Below are 17,365 nucleotides of genomic sequence, written 5' to 3' on the forward strand. Positions count from 1 at the left end.
GGGTCTCAACCTGGAACCCAAGGCTCAGGATGGCCGTAGGGCAGAGCGGGAGCCCCAGAGGTAAGTCCTCCCTTCCCCAGGCAGCCGTCTTACCTCTGGCTCAGCTGCTGCCACAGGCTCAGCCTCCTCGGGGGGTTCCTTCTGCTCAGAACTGAAAACAGAAGGGGGACTCTGAGGGGACTGCCCAGCTAGTCCAAGCCCTCCCCCTAAGGAGTCCCTCTCCCATTCCAGGGATGGGGACCCAAGAGGTCAACACAAGGTGCCCTCCAGGGCCACCAACCCACAGCCCCCTGCGGGATGGGAGGATGGCAGCTCCCGGCAATGGCTCCATGGACAGACGAGGGATGTCAGCTTCAGAATGTGGCTTCATCTCCCCGGCACCCCACCACAGAGCTGGCTCAGGATGTGAGCCCTGTCCTCAGCTCCGCCTCCACCTCTTGGGCCCAGGTGAGCTGCATCTCTTTTGTGGTCTGTTCTCTATTCACCATGGGGCTGGCAAGGCCAGCAGGTCTGCCCAGTCACCCTGTTTCCCCATCCCAAGAACAAACCCTCTGCTCTGCAGCAAGGAGGGAAGGGGCTGGTTTTAGTGACGGCAGGACACGGCCTCCAGGAAAAGGAGTCTGTGTCCTGGCCCGAAGCACTGGGTGTAAACCTGGAGCACCCCTATCCTACCCCAGCCAGTTTGAATGTAGCTCTTCCTGGCAGCCCCGCCTCACCCCCAACCTCTGAAGCCCATGCCCCAGGGTCAGGTCTGGCCAGGCAACCAGCAACGCTGATGGGCGCTGCAAGGAGACCAGGCGGCCAACACCCACATCACTCACTGCCTGGTCAGACAGGGAAAACAGGCAGCCCCTGGGCGGTCAAGGCTCAGTGGGGAAGACTCAGCCCAGGAATTGCTTCCAGCCCTGGTGCTCACCTTAGCTCCCTGTCCTGGTGTACCCTGCCCACCTGCGAAGCCCTGGAACTGAACTCACCCAACTTTCTGGGGCACCTCAACATTCAGGAGCCTCTCCAGGTAACTGTGACCTGAGGGGGAAAAGAAAGGCACAAAAGATCTCATCAGAGACCACACAGGTCCCACTATAAGGGGTTCAGGGGACCGGGTTCCAGCAAGGGCCTGGCCACTGCTCCCATCACTAGCCGCAGAGCCCCCGCCATGCCCAGGACCCTCCCCTCAGCACTCATCCTAGTGTCCTCATCGGAACTGCTGGCTTCGTGTCCCCTGCTGCTTCCCAGATAGTCTTCCCATGCCCATCTGAGAGCACAGCTGGGTACCTTCACTGGGCTGGGAATATCTTGAGAAGAGGGACAATGTCTGCTGCAGCTCCAGGCCCCAAACTCCCAGCATGGGGCCCAACACAAAGCAACTCATTCTGTCAACAAAATATTCATCAAGTGCCTACAGTGTACTGGGACCTGGGCCAGCCCCCAGGGCCCCAGTGGTGAGCAAAACAGAACCACTATCTGGTCTAGATAACAATCATCAAATAGTCCTATCAACAACACCGGCACAGGCAATGATAGAACAGAGCAGAGAAATTTCTTTTATTTTTTTTGAGACGGAGTCTCGCTCTGTTGCCCAGGCTGGTGTGTAGTGGAACAATCTCAGCTCACTGCAACCACTGCCTCCTGGGTTCAAGCGATTTCCGGCTAATTTTTGTATTTTTAGTAGAGACAGGGTTTCACCATGTTGGCCAGGCTGGTCTCGAACTCCTGACCTCAAGTGATCCACCCGCCTCGGCCTCCCAAAGTGCTGGGATTACAGGCGTGAGCCACCGTGCCTGGTCCAGAGCAGAGAATTTTAAAAGCCTATGATGGGGGGACCTGAGCTGGCCTGGAGGAGTTTACAGACAAAGGAGGAGGATGTCCAGGCCAGTGGTTCTCAGCTTGCATCCTCTGACCTCTGGACATCCTTGAGACCTGTGGGGGATCCACAAGGTCATAACTAATCATGATACTAAAATCATGATACTAAAATGTTACTTTCCCCTTTCACTATGTTGACATTTGCCCTGATGGCACAAAAGCAATGAGGAACAAGCTGCTGAAGCCTCAGCCCCAGTCAAGGCCAGAGCATCAAACACTATCCTCAGACCACACACTCACGGGAAGGAGAGATGTCCAGTTTCACTGAGGAATGTCCTTGATGAAGGTGTAAAAAGTACTAATTTTTTTTTCTTTTTTTTGAGACAGACTCTCACTCTGTTACTCAGGCTGAATGCAGTGGCGCAATCTCAGCTCACTGCAACCTCCACCCTCCTGGGTTCAAGCGATTCTTGTGCCTCAGTCTCCCAAGTAGCTGGAATTACAGCCACGTACCACCACACCCAGTTAACTTTTAATATTTTTAGTAGAGATAGGGTTTCGCTATGTTGGCCAGGCTGGTCTTGAACTCGTCCTCAAGTGAACCACCTGTCTCAGCCTCCCAAAGTGCTGGGATTACAGGCATGAGCCACCGCGCCTGCAAAAGTCCTAATTTTACTAAATCTAAATTCAAGTACATGCCGTTCTACTCTTCTGTGTGCTGAGGTGGGAAGTGTGCACAATGCCTGTTGCTGCAAACCCAACTCTCCGTGAAAAGCGCTAGTCTCCAAGCTGCCAGCTGCACTAGCCACTTTTTCACCTGGAACACTATTATTAATTAAAAGAACAACCGACAAACAATGGTTATTCAATCTTGGGTATCTGGAAGACATTTTCTCACAAGTCAATGAAGTGAATCCATCACAAAAATAAAACATCATGTGCTGACAATAATTTAAAAATTGAGCCAAGGCCGGGCACAGTGGCTCACACCTGTAATCCCAGCACTTTGGGAGGCTGAGGCGGGCAGATCACAAGGTCAGGAGATCAAGACCACGGTGAAACCCCGTCTCTACTAAAAATACAAAAAATTAGCCAGACGTAGTGGCGGGTGCCTGTAGTCCCAGCTACTCGGGAGGCTGAGGCAGGAGAATGGCGTGAACCCGGGAGGTGGAGCTTGCAGTGAGCTGAGATTGCGCCACTGCACTCCAGCCTGGGCGACAGAGCGAGACTCCATCTCAAAAAAGAAAAAAAAAAAAAAAAAAACTGAGCCAAAAAGAATCCAAGAATAGAATTTTGAAAAGCGTGTATCCACCACCAGCAGGGTCACAGTATCCTAATACCTAAGGACTTTTCTGATGAGGTCAGAAAACAAATGTGCTTTTTTAGAATATTATATAATGAAGGGTGTCAACACTTGGAAGACATGCATAACTTGGTGAAACAATATTTTCCAAATGATCGATGTATGTGCTTATGAAATCACACACATCTAAAAGATCCATTCAAAGTGTGGCCAGGCATGGTGGCTCACGCCTGTAATCCCAGCACTTTGGGAAGCTGAGGCGGATGGATGATTTGAGGTCAGGAGTTTGAGACCAGCCTGGCAACATGGTAAAACGTCTCTACTGAAAAGACAAAAATTATCTGGGCGTCGGTGGGCGCCTGTAATCCCAGCTACTCGGGAGGCTGAGGCAAGAGAATCGCTTGAACTGGGAGGCAGAGGTTGCAGTGAGCTGAGATCGCACCACTGCACTCCAGCCTGGGTGACAGAGTGAGATTTCATCTCAAAAAAAAAAAAAAAACAGAGTGCAAGGTAGACCCGTGTGGAATCAGCAACATGGTTTCAGATTCCACACCACAACAAACCTTTAAGAACTACCACTTCTTGCACTGGTCCTGATAACAAAGAATATGCACAATTATCTGAAAAAGCTATGAAGACACTCCTCCCTTTCCCAACTACACGTCTGTGTGAGGCCAGATGTTCTTCAGCTACTTTTTTTTTTTTTTTTTGAGACAGAATCTCACTCTGTCACCCAGGCTGGAGTAAAGTGGCGTGAATTCAGCTCACTGCAACCTCCACCTCCTGGTTTCAAGCAATCCTCCTGCCTCAGCCTCCCGAGTAACTGGGACTACAGGCACTTGCCACCACGCCCAGATAATTTTTTGTATTTTCGATACAGACAGGGTTTCACCATGTTGGCCAAGATGGTCTCAGTCTCTTAACCTCATGATCCGCCCACCTCAGCCTCCCAGCGTGCTGGGATTACAGGTGTGAGCCACCGCGCCCATCCAGTTCTTCAGTTACTTTAACCCAAACAGCGCAATGCAACAACAGATCAAACGCAGAATGTGGCTTATTTAAAGTCACACAATAAAGAGATTTGCAAAATGTAGAATAATGCCAGTCTCTTCTGTACATTTTTGTTTTGGAAAAGTTATTTTTTCACAAAAAGTCTTAATGTAAACAGATGATAGGCTTGGTACTTGCATTTTATAATGTTAAAATATTAAACAATATTTTTAAATCTTTAAAGTACTAAATATGCATATAAAAATATTAATATTTAAAATACTTTTAAACTCCTCAGTTTTAATTTCTAATACAGTAACTATCAATAGATATAACCTCATAATCAAAGCTTTTTGTTTTTTTGTTTTTTTTTAACAGAGTCCCACTCTGTCACCTAGGCTGGAGTGCAGTGGCGTAATCTCACCTCATTGCAGCCTTGACCTCCTGGGTTCAAGCAATCCTCCCACCTCAGCCTCCTGAGTAGCTGGGACTACAGGCACATGCCACCATACCTGGCTGATTTTTTTCCATTTTGGTAGAGATAGGGTCTGGCCATGTTGTCCAGGCTGTCAAAAGCTTTTTGAGGCTGAGGCTTAATCATTAAAAACAGGAAGCCCGGGGCCCTCACCCTCAGCACTCACCCTGGCATCCTCACCACAGCTGCTAGCTTTATGTCCCTGGCTTCTTCCCAGCTGGGAGCATGCCTGTTCCCAGTGCCACTGGTCTAGGGAAAAGGAGGGCCCAGGCCACGAGGCAGGAAAAAAAGAGGCTTTTTTGGGGAACAGAGAGAAGGTAGCTGAGCTGGCGCATCCTGAGCCATGGGGGCTTGGCCAGAGTCCAGGCTGGGAGGTGGCCAGTGGGAGGTTGGGGTGCACAGGAAAAGACGGAAGACAACAGGCCAGGCACAGAGAAGGGAAGCCGGGACCCTTCCTGGGTATAGCAGCCAGGTTTGGGGAGGTGGTGGGAGCAGCTGCAGGGCTGGACTGACAGTCACGGGTGGTGATGACCCCCATTTAAGGGGTCTATACCAGAAGATACATCCCCCTCATCTCCCCATGCTGTGTCATCCCAGCTCACATGCTCCCTGATGAAGATGCCCATGTGACTACATGGCTCTCCCACCAGCACAAGCGTTCTCTGGAATGCTAAGTGCCATCTGCACGCCATTCGGGCCTCAGAGCTGGTCTGGTGGTAGGGAAGTGGCCTAAGCACTGGCAGAGGGATGGAAGGGACGGAAGGGCTCTTCTCCAATGCAGAGGTGGCTCGAACGCCCCAAGGTGGAGCCCTGAGGCAGTGGGCCAGTCCCTTCCTATCCACTTCAGAACTGCTGCCCGACGACGGGCCCCGCAGGCAGGTGCGCACCAGGCCAGGAGGCAGGGGATTCCTGCTGACACACAGCAGTTCCACGCCCCGGGGCCACACTCTGGCTTCCAGAGGCCCCCTCCGCCCACCCTGACTGCTGGCTTTTTTTCCCCATCTCATTTTCTCATTCCTCTGGTGCAGGTGTTTCCTTCCCATCCCTAATTTAATTTTTGGGAAATTAAATTTGTTAATTTCCCAAAAATTAACCAATTGAACTCAAATCCCTGTGTCAAGGGCTGCTTGTGGGGAAAATCCAAACCAAGACCCCACCTCGGAGCTGCCCGAGAGCCTCTCCCAGAGCCTGGTATCAGGAAGACCCCCTGGGAAGCCTCCTCCCCTGTCATCGCCCCACTCCCTGACACCCTTGCAGCTCCTCACTAGGGGTCGGCCTTGTCACACCCAAACTGAGCATCAGCCGTTGGTAAGTTTTCTCAAATAAGATGTACTGAGTATCCACTACACCCAAGCACCAAGATGAGTTATCTATTCACATTCAAAGCAAGTGTTATTACCATTTCACAGAAAAACTGAGGTTGAGAGAAGGGGTGTGCCCAAGGTCACCCAGGGTCTGTGTGACTCCAGATCCTAGATCCTGTATCCTCCTCTCTCTCCTCCACCCACCTCAAGAGGAGAGATGATGCTGGGCTGCGAGTCAGACAGACCTAGGTAACATGCACCAGTCAAATCAGAAGCCCATTCATGGGCAGGGAAAGGGTAGATAGAGAGGGAAGGGCATGAGAGCTGCAGATCTGGATGTCTGCTCCAAAGGTCTCCAGAGATTCTCTGTAACCCTGCCTGGCCCTCCCTCTACAGGCCCAGGCTCACCTGCCCCCTTGAAGCCCCTTCCCAAGATCAGATCCAGGCCTGAGAAAATCTCCAAAACAGATCAGAACCATTTAGATCCTTCTGAGAATCCAGAAATAGACAGTGTGCCAGACTGCACATCTGCACACGCCCGACAGTGTGTCACCCCAAACTCTGGAGCAGGCCCGTCCCCAGGCAGTGTGACTCAGGCAGAGAGAAAGCTGCCAAGATGAGGTGCCCTCCCCTGCCTGACAGGCCCTGCCCTGGGGCCTTACACAAAGCCTCTTCTGCAAGCACCTGACTTTCTGGACAGAATGAAACACGCAGTGCTCAAGCCCCAGCTTCCCGATTTACAGACTCTATGGCCTCCTTAAGCCTCAGTTTCCTCCTCTGTAAAGTGAAAAATTCCTCACAAGCTAACAGTGCTGCTGTAAGGACCAAATGAAATAACCTTTCCTTTTATAAATCTTAAAGTGCCAGGCAGATGCCAGCTACTATTTAATACGCGTTGAGATAAAACCTGGGCTGGGCGTAGTAGCTCACACTTGTAATCCCGGCACTTTGGGAGGCTGAGGCGGGTGAATCATTTGAGGTCAGGAGTTCGAAACCAGCCTGGCCAACATGGTGAAACTCCATCTCTACTAAAAAACAAAAACACAAAAATTAGCCTGGTGTGGTGGCGGGCGCTTGTAATCCCTGCTACTCGGGAGGCCGAGGCAGGAGAATTGCTTCAACCTGAGATGCAGAGGTTGCAGTGAGCCGAGATCGTGCCATTGCACTCCAGCCTGGGCAATGGAGCGAGACTCTGTATCAAAAAAAAAAAAAAGATAAATCCTGGCCTATCCTCGCCACCAATCCACTGCTTCGCCCGTCCTCTGCCTGCATCCTTACAGCAGCCTCCTATCTGGTCTCCCTGTTGCCCTCCCCTCTCCATCATCAGGCCACTTCTTTTGCTTCAGTGGGGTCAAGTTCAAGCTCTTGTGTGAGCATGAGCCCCAGACACCCATCACTTGTTGCTTTAGGCATCAGGGTCTTAGTACAAGCTGTTCCCTCTGCCAATAATACATATCTCTGCATTTTTTTTTTCCACTCAGCAAAGGTACAGCCATCCTTCAGAACCCTCCCAGCTCAGATTCACCTCCTCATGCAGCCAGCCCGCCCCTCCAGACACCTGCTCCAGTGGGCAATGGCCCCCTAAGCTGAGATCTGAGAGCAGCTAACGTTACCGAGTCCTTCCTATATGCCAGGCACCCTTCTAAACTCCCTGTGTGGGGTGACCAAAGAAAACCTCACAACAACTCTTTGAAGTGACGCGATTAGCCCCAGTTGACAGGCGAGGAGTGGGGGCCCGTGAAGTTTCCAGGACCTGCCCCAGGCTGCAGGGTGGGTGAATGGCTGAGTTGGCACTCAGACCCAGGCCGGCCAGCTCCAGAGTCAGCTTGGTTCCCCCTCCTGGCTCCCATCAGATGCCCAGTCATCTGATCTCCCAGAAGGAACCTGCAGACATAATTCCCTCCTCCAGATCAAACACAGTGTCGCTATTAGGCGGTGCACAAACCCGGTGAATTTAAGCGGCCTCTGCAGCACAGGGTTGGGAGGAATGAGCTGGCCCTGCAGAAGAGGCCCAGGCTCCAGCCTCAACATGGCCAGTAACCACGGCCACACGATGGCCAACCTCCCTGAAGCTCAGTTTCCTCACTTGTAAAGCAAGTAGGTTGGGTCAGATCTGCACCATCCAACGTGCAAGCCACTAGCTACATGTAACTATTTAAATCTAAAAGAAGTAAAATGCAATACAATTTAAAATTCAGTTCCTCAATCAGACTAGCCACATTTTGAGGACACAATCGCCAGATGAGGCCAGCTAGCGGCCACCACCCAGGACAGCACAGATGTGGAACATCTACCTCACTGCAGAAAGCTCTCTGGACAGCTCCTTGCTGGATGATCCCTCAGAAAGCCTCCATCTGAGCCTGGCACCAAGGACCACCCGCCACTGCCAAGCCCCCAGACTCACAGATGATGCGGCCAGAGGCAGCTGGCTCTTCGGCAGTCTTCTTGGCAAGCCTTCTGCTCACTCTGCGGACAACACTTTCCTGTTTGGCCACCAGAGAGTACTTCTGGGCTAAGACTTGGGGACTCGGGGAAGACGGGGCAATCGGGCTGCGCTGCACAGATCGAGAGTCCGTGTGAGAGCCCGTGGGCGTGGAGAAGTTATCCGGCAGGATGGGAGCCAGCACCCGCTCCCGCCATGGAGAGTCTGGAGAGGCTGGCAAGTCCCTTGGGCCAGGGGAGACCTGTGCAATCCTGAGCTTAGACGCAGACCGCCCCGTCCCGACCCCTCGTCCCTTGGGGTCCTGGGGTGTAGCCATCAGGGAGCTCACTGTGACAGACTCCAGTACCCTGGCCTTTGACTTCTTAGGTGTTGATTCCTCATCCGATGTCAGGATGCCCTGGGAGGCTGAAGCTGTGGCTGAAGCCGGAGTCGGAGACAGAGTGCGGGGCAGAGGCTGGGCAGACATGAGCTGGGTGACATGCTGCTCAGCGTTCTGGCGCTCACCGATGCCAATCTCCACCTTAGGCACCAGCTGGCACTGAGTGCGGTTATCCTCGGGCTTCTTGGTCAGCATCGTGGGAGACTCAGGGGTGGGTGAAGAAGGTGCAGCCAATGCCATGGTGGCCGCGGCAGCCGCAGCCGCAGCACGGGTCACACGCCGCAGGACGGAGCCATTCTCCCCCACCATTGTAGCCAGCTTCTCTACGCTGTCCTTGCTGCGGAGGCGTCGGGAGCTCAGCTGGCTGCTCCGAGACTTTCTGCGGGATAACCTGGCAGGGGCAGCAGGGCAGAGGCTGAGACGGGCAGCAGGACAGGGTGGCACCCAGTCTCTCCAAGAGCCACCAGCTTGGATGGAGTATGATGAGAGAATGTGAAGGCAAAAGATCTGGGTTCCAAGCCCAGATTCTGCCACCTCTAGCCATGAAGCCCCAGGCCATTCTTATCTAAGCCTCAGTCTTCCTACCTGTAAATTGGGGATCATGCCACAGTCCTCACAGAACTGGCTAGGAAGATTATATTCATCCAAACCTCTGGCTGACTGAAGTTACACCGCACCGAGCCCCAGCTGAAAGCCTGACACACACTCTGCCTTAATCCAGAGCACGCCCTTGAGAGGTAGAGACCACTATTCCCATTTTAAGGATGAGGAACGGAGGCTCAGAGAGGCAGAAATTCAATTCAAAGCCATACTGCTCTGCTAAGGGGCAGAGCTGGGGTTCACACCCAAGCCTAACCCCAAGATCCAGCCTCTTTCCCTAGCACTCTGCAGTCCCAGTTATTCCTGAGGGGGACTAAAACAGGCATGACAATATGAGGGCTGGGACAAGGCACGTGGTCTACACCCCTGGTCACACTCACCTAACAGAAGGACGGCTTCTCTTTTTCACCCCACCTACGGAAATCTTTCCCATTCTCCAGGGCCCAGATCAAACACCCCCACCCCCAACACACAGCCACAGATTTGGACTCCAGGGTCTTGGGTCAAGCTATAGTTCCCTGTGGCATCCCAACCCCTCTCAGCATGGCCTACGCAGTACCCGCGGTGGTACCCACCACCCCTCCTACAGGCTGCTACTTCCAAATCAACACCTTCAGAATCAAACTCTCCCAGATGGCACCAAGCCTCCACAGAGCCCAGTGCTCAGCTCACTCTCCCCCAACCCCTCCTACCTTCTCCTGATGGGATCTCTGTTTTCATCCTGAACATAAGAAATCCGTCTTTTCTTCCGTCGGTTCTTCTGAGAAGGTGTTTTGGGCATCAGCTCTGGCTCTTTGCTGAATTCTCTGTTTGGCACAAGGAGGGTGTCACTCGAGGCTGCCTGGGAACCGCTGGTCCCCTCTCCCACCCAGCCTGGCCCCTGCCCATTTCCTGGCAGCGACAGGTCAAGCTGGAGTGTCCAGCACTGAGCGAGCTCTCCAAGGCCATGTGCAAGTCACCTGCGGGCACTCAGGGCTTCCTACTGGAGACACGGCAGGGAAGCAAACTCCCAGGCACACATCCATTGCTCCACACCCTGAGAGACCCAGCCAGCAACGATGGCAAATAGGCAAGGGACTGGATCTCTCCTGCTGCCTCTTCCCATGATACTAGGTCAGGCCCCTAGCACACTGCACAGAGTATACAGCAGGGAGCCCTGACAGGCTGTCTGTTTTGCCAGGTAGGCGGGGACGAGGGGCTGTTGTGTCCCCAAGACCAAAGCAGCCCAGACAGGCCCTGGTGTTCCCAGCCCCTCACCATGCCCCTGTCTTCACCTGGTGAACATGCGCTCGGCCTCCTCTTGGATCTCCTGCAGCCACACCAAGTCCTTATTATCCATGTTGCAGAGAAACTCCATGAGCTTCTGGTCACATAGCTCCAGCAGGTGAATGGGCCCTGGGGCTGTCGTCCCCATGGTGGCTCTGTCTGGTGAAGGCAGGGACAAGAGGCACAAGTTAGGGGCCCAGGGTAGGGGTCTGGGGCTTTCTCCAAGCTGCAATACCCACCCGACCCACAACCACCACAAACACCCAGTGCCCGAACCAGGGCCCCTCTCTGCTCACAGCCACTCCCCAGAGCTGCAGAATTCCAAACACTCATCCCCTAGCCTCGTCTCTACAAAGAGAAGCCCTTCTACTCACACTCTTCAAATACCTCCTTGTCCCCACCCCCGCCAGCATGACTGTCCCCATAAGTCCACAGTTCCCAGCCAATTCTGACATTGACGGTCCTCCTTATAAATGGCCTTTTCTGGGCTTAAGATGACAGGGCACTGCCATCTGCCTTCCTGGCCACCCCAGGGCTCCTCACTCCCTGCCCAAACACAGTCCTGCTCTCGCTCTCCAGTAGGCCCTCATCTTACTGCTCATGGTTAAATAAGGGCTAAGACACAGCCACCCTGCACTACATACAAGCTGACTCCAGACATCAGGCCAAAGAACATCAAACCCAACTGCCTCTTTAAGAGGCCAGTGAGCAGAAGGGATTCTGTGTTCCAAAGAAATGAGTGAGAAAGTAGTGATCCAGAGATATGCCCTCAAGGGGCCTCCCACACCCCTCTCCCTTGAGCTGAAACGCCCTCCAAATGGAGCATAAATAGAACAAGAAGGGAACAGTAAGCAATATCTTGCTTTTAAGAAAACTTGCCTACAAGCATTGAGCAAAAGAAAACACAAAAACAGTTTTTTCTCACTTTCTTATAAAACTAGCAGCTCAAGTATCCTCCTTAAAACTTGATAACCAGCCAGGCACAGTGGTTCACACCTGTAATCCCAGCACTTTGGGAGGCCGAGGCAGGTAGATCACATGAGGTCAGGAGTTCAAAACCAGCCTGGCCAACATGGTGAAACCCCGACTCTACTAGAAATACAAAAAAAATTAGCCGGTCATGGTGGTGTGCACCTGTAATCCCAGCTACTTGGGAGGCTGAGCCTGGAGAATCACTTGAACCAAAGAAGTGGAGGTTGCAGTGAACCAAGATCACGCCATTGCACTCCAGCCTGGGCGTAGCAGCGAGACTCTGTCTCAAAAAAAAACAAAAAACAAAAAACAAAAAACAACTTGATAGCCATTACAAAAACCTCAAGCAAGGAAGAAGTACAGTCAGCCCTCCATATCTGTGAGTTCCACATCCATGGATGCAATCAACCACCAGTGGAAAATATTTGAAAAAGAGCTGCATCTGTACTGAACATGTATAGACTCTTTTCCCTTGTCATTATTCCCCAACAATACAGTATAACAACTACTTGCATAGCTTTTACATCATATTAGGTGTTATAAGTAATAGAGCAATATAAAGTATACAGGAGAATGTGTGTAGGTTATATGCAAATACTATGTCATTTTATATCAGGGACTTGAACATCTGTGGATTTTGGTATCCAAAGGAGGTCCTGGAACCAATTCCCTGAGGATTCCAAGAGACAACCATATTCTACTGCATCACAATAGGGGCTCATTAAACATCCCAACAGGTGAATGAGTGAAAGAACAAATGAATGGGTGGTGGTCATAAGCCATAACAACAGACTGCATGCCTCAAGTCAATGGCAGTGATCCACCATCCTGACTTACCTCTTTAAAACCAAGAACCGGCCGGGCACGGTGGCTCACGCCTGTAATCCCAGCACTTTGGGAGGCCGAAGTGGGCAGATCACGAGGTCAGGAGTTCAAGAACAGCCTGGCCAACGTGGTGAAACCCAGTCTCTACTAAAGATACAAAAAAATTAGCCGTGTGTGGTGGCACACGCCTATAATCCCAGCTACTCAGGAGGCTGGTGCAGGAGAATCACTTGAACCTGGGAGGCAGAGGCTGCAGTGAGCCAAGATCACACCACTGCACTCCAGCCTAGGCGACAGAGGGAGACTCCGTCTCAAAAAAAAAAACAAGAACCATGCACAGCTCGGCCTCCCACCTACAATGGAAGGTCTTGGAAGGAAGGGATAAATTGCTGACCCCTTGATCCCTCACAGGGCGTAGCACCAGGTCAGGTTTCAGTCTCATGGGACTTCCTCAGGCTTGATTCAGGGACACAGTAACAGTAATCTTTGTTCCTCAACAAGCTCTGCCCTGCGTCTGGAACATTGTCTCGCAATTTGTATGGCTCTCTCCTCATGGCTTGGATCTCAGATCCTCAGGAAAACCTGAACACCAATCTAAAGTAGCCCCAGCCACGATCCCATTCATTGATTGTAATTCTCTGCAGAGCACTTTTGTGCTTGTTTACCTGTTGCTTACTGCCTATCCCTGCCCACTAAACAATTGCTCTCTGAGGGCAAACCCCTGTCTGTCTTGCTCATCATTGAATGCCCAGAGCACAGCAGTGCCTGGCAACAAGGAATATTTGTTAAATGAATTAATCCACCCATCAACTCTACACCTAGAAATAAACATCCTATAGGTGCTCATCCCACCACACAAAGGGCACCAAATAAACTTAATCTGCACAGGTTAGAACTGACCAACACATGTTCAAAACCCCTGTTCCTAGATGCCAAGGGCAGCAATAATCGGGGCAGGGCCAAATGGGCAGGATCGTACAGGCTTTGGGCTGAAACCTGGGCTCTGCAGCCAGCCAATCATGGGCAAGCCCTTTTCACTGCCCTCCCTCACCTTCCCCTAACCCTTCTGCACCCAGACCACAGCCCTGGCAAAGTGCAGGACCTCAGGCCAGAAAAGAGAAAACTGTTTAAGGAAGCCAAAGGTTTGCAGAGAAAAGCAACAACTGGCTAACTTTTTAAAAAGTATTTGTTCAAATGAGCAACGTGGATGAGAGCTTCTTTCACAAAGTCCATGAAAGCAATTGAACTTCTTTCATGGGGAAGTTTGCTTCTAGCAGACCTTAGCACAACCATTTAAAAAGGGTTACCGTAAGTTAAAACAGAGGTGACCCTGAAAAAGAAGGAATCAGTGCACCAAGAATCAGGCTCCTGGAAGAGCAGCAAAAATCTCTTCTTCAACCCATGTAAGCACCTGCACACAGATAAAGAGCACTCAACACCTCACCGAGGGAGACACTCTCCAGTCTTCCTCCTCTCCAATACTTCTTCCACACCATACACCAGACTGAAGGCCCCATCGTCCTCATCTATGACTCCTGTCCTTTTCAGGGTGCTGTAAGTTGGGCGCCTACCACACCTCTGTGCAGAAAGCGCATAGCAGCTGCTCCCATTTACTGAATCCTACTCCATGCCCGAGTCAGACATCATCTCATTTAATTCTCACCACAACCTTGAGGATATGCATGGGCAGATGAGGAAATTGAGGCAAAGACAAGTCAAAATCAGCCGGTAAATCAGGGGCATAAATAGAACCGTGCCCTTAACCACTGGCTATACCGCCTTCTAGATATCAACCTCTGAAAGGCAGGCGCCCAGTCTTGGCTCTGGGCAACCCCGCGAGCAACCCATGTTAGCTGAACGAGACTGAGCCGCTGACAGCGAACAGGCTTGGGGAGTGACAAGAGGCGGCCCAGCCTCCGGAAATGGTCAGTTTAAAAAGCTGCTCGGCTGGGGGCGGGGGCGTTGAGAGAGGGGTTTAACTGCACAGAAATGCCATCTGGCATCATTCCGTCAAACAACCGGGTTGGTTTCGGGCTTCCTGCGCGTCCAAGTCAACAATAATCCTCACAGGCACAAAACAAGGTGCCAGGCAGCCGGGAGTGGAGGGGACGGGGCTACGCTCTAGGAAGCTGAGGGCCTAGGTGGAAGGGGTGGGAGGCATCCCGGGCCCGAGAACCAAGGCAGGCGACCTCGCCACTTGGAAGAGGTGACCCTCATATGCCCAGGTAGTCAGGGGCTGGGGTGGGGAGTCACGACCCCGGTCCGGAGTCGACAGGGACGGAGCAGAGGACCGGGGAAAAAATCGCGAACCACCCCCCAATCCCCACGCCCACGCGCACTCACTCGACTGCGCCACGTCCCCTGAAGGCTGCTCCGATCCAAGTCCGGTGGTATCCCTAGCTGAAGCCCCGCTTGCCCAGACCTACTCGGCTCCGGGCCTTCGGGACTCACCGCTCGGGAGGAGCAACCAGGCGGCGCAGCGCGGGCGAAATCTATGATTTTCAAAACTGAAGGCTCAGCCAATCCTCGGCAAGTTTGTCCGGGCGGTTGCAAAACCTTAAGCCAATCAAATAACAGGAAGTACAAGTCAGCCCTCCTATTGGCTATGTCGACTAGCAATCTGCGGGACTAAGAGGCGTGGAAAGGAAGCGAAAGACTTTAAGTCCCCTCAGCTTCCGGGAGCTGCGGCCGCGGCGGAGAGAGGAAGTAGACCCCCGCCTGGGAGGAGCCCGCAGACCCGGAACTACGAGTCCCGGCGAGCGCTGCGAATGCCACGCGCGGCTTTCTTTTTTCTCCAAGCACGGTGGCAGTCTTCTGATCTCTGCTGCTTTTTTTTCCTCATAAAAACATGTATGTATATACTTACAATGCTGAAAGAGCAGCTTTTTAATGTAACAAATTATCTAGGTACGGAAGTCATAGGTTCCTCGTCCCATGAGAAAAACATTCCTCAAAATACAAACCAAACAGCATCCCAGAGAGAGTAAAATTTCATTGTACTGAAACATACAAATTAAGGCTACCTTGGTATATAAACAATTTAGAAATTATGATGGGGATAGTTCCACCAAATCATTTACGTATAAGAATTCATGCCATTTTTTAAAGAATTGGTAGTGGGGCTCAATTCAAACAATATTATGCATCCTTACATTCAACTTAATACACTTAGCAGCTATGAGGAGTGTAACTGTAACCCCACTTCTTGAAATCCCACGAGTAATGTTAAAAATCCAAACCCATGAAAGGCCAGGGTGTTACGGTATTTGGCTCATGAATCGAAAAGCCTAATCGTTTCAATTTAGTCTTTACAAGTAGAACAAGATCCAAACATGGGACGTTTTATTTTTCTTTGCTTTTGTGGTTGTAATGCCCTTTTGGTTTTCTGAGCAAGCTGAATACATCTGATAAATACTACCATTGGACAAAGGATCTAAACATTGACATTTTTTACTAAATCAAGGTTTCAAGTTGGCACAATGTTTTTACTAAGTCATATTTCAATTAGTTCATCTTTCCAATTTGGGGGGGAAATGACAAGGACTAATATGTCCTATAAAGAATCTCTGGCCAGGCGCCGTGACTCACGCCTGCAATCCTAGCACTTTGGGAGGCCGAGGCGGGTGGATTGCCTGAGCTCAGGAGTTCAAGACCAGCCTGGGCAACACAGTGAAACCCTGTCTCTACTAAAATACAAAAAAAATTAGCCGGTCGTGGTGGCTTGCGCCTGTAATCCCAGCTACTCGGGAGGCTGAGACAGGAGAATCGCTTGAACCCGAGAGGCAGAGGATGCAGTGAGCCGAGATCGCGCCATTGCACTCCGGCCTGGGCCACAAAAAGCAAAAAACTCCGTCTCAAAAAAAAAATCTCTGCCGCTTTTGAGAAGTAAAAACAAAACGCCTTGTGAATGGCAACGGAGTGCGCGTTTATCTAGAGCCTTCTGTCATCTCTTGGGCAACAGAATCCTTGGTCACCTACCCTGGTACTGGACGTTTCTTGAGAGGAGTGGTTCTCATGCAGAGGAGGTTTTATCTCACCTCCGCCCCCCACATTTGGCAGTGCGTGAATTCATTTGGGTTTGGGAGAAGGGGTTAGTGGTATTTAGTGGGTAAAGGCCAGGGATGCTGCTAAACACCATCTAGTGCATAAGACAGTCCCCACAGCAGGGAATTACCCGGCCCCAGATACCAGAATTGCTGTTGTTGAGAAACTGCTTTAGACAAAGTCACTTTACTCTGTGAGTCAAGGTTGCTATTACCTGTAAAATAAGGCAGTTAAATCTTGAAGAGATTTGTACATCCACGATCAGCTACCAACAGATAGTTTACCCTGTTCCCAGGTCGTCTGTAGTATTTTTCCTCTCCCCTTCTTCCCTCTCTTTATCAATTCTGTTTTTGCCTTTGTTATTTTACTCAGTTTACCAACTGACTCCATCATATGTGAGTAAATAATTTGTGAGCAAATTAACTAAACATTTCTGAGTTATTCTTTGAAGAATGTAAATAATTGGAAATCAGCTGAATCATAAAAGGATATGTTACCCAATCATTAATCATTCTCTTTATTAATTCTGACATGAGTATCTCAAATTGTTTATTTGATTGTTACCTTGGAGAGTTTTCTACCCTGTGCAGTGCACTTTAGCAAGTTTCCGAGGGGATTAAGTCTTTCTCAAGAGAGAGAAGAGCAACTATAAAAGGGGCTGAGGGGGCCGGGCGTGGTGGCTCACGCCTGTAATCCCAGTACTTTGGGAGGCCAAGGTGGGTGAATCACCTGAGGTCAGGAGTTCAAGACCAGCCTGACCAACATGGAGAAACCCTGTCTCTACTAAAAATACAAAATTAACCGGGCATCGTGGCACATGCCTGTGATCCCAGCTACTTGGGAGGCTGAGGCAGGAGAATCGCTTGAACCTGAAAGGCGGAGGTTGTGGTGAGCCGATATTGTGCCATTTTACTCCAGCCTGGGCAACAAGAGTGAAACTCCATCTCAAAAAAAAAAA

General features: G+C 51.1%; 1 protein-coding gene across 4 annotated transcripts in view; it reads right to left on the bottom strand.

The window, feature by feature from the left end:
- INCENP (inner centromere protein) overlaps window positions 1-14,880 on the bottom strand; it is a 33,166-nt gene extending 18,286 nt beyond the window's left edge. For all 4 annotated transcript variants that reach the window (XM_054438226.2, XM_054438225.2, XM_054438223.2 and 1 more), the window contains exons 1-6: window positions 14,707-14,880; window positions 10,575-10,725; window positions 9,993-10,106; window positions 8,283-9,091; window positions 975-1,026; window positions 94-151 (exon numbers count right to left, since the gene is read on the bottom strand). In XM_054438226.2, the coding sequence (XP_054294201.1) occupies window positions 94-151; window positions 975-1,026; window positions 8,283-9,091; window positions 9,993-10,106; window positions 10,575-10,714 (1,173 nt within the window). In that variant the 5' untranslated portion in view covers window positions 10,715-10,725; window positions 14,707-14,880. The remainder of the gene's footprint in view (window positions 1-93; window positions 152-974; window positions 1,027-8,282; window positions 9,092-9,992; window positions 10,107-10,574; window positions 10,726-14,706) is intronic.
- Window positions 14,881-17,365: the final 2,485 nt, after the last annotated feature.

The sequence above is a fragment of the Pongo pygmaeus genome, chromosome 9, assembly GCF_028885625.2.
Source record: "Pongo pygmaeus isolate AG05252 chromosome 9, NHGRI_mPonPyg2-v2.0_pri, whole genome shotgun sequence".
Classification (NCBI taxonomy): Eukaryota; Metazoa; Chordata; class Mammalia; order Primates; family Hominidae; genus Pongo; species Pongo pygmaeus.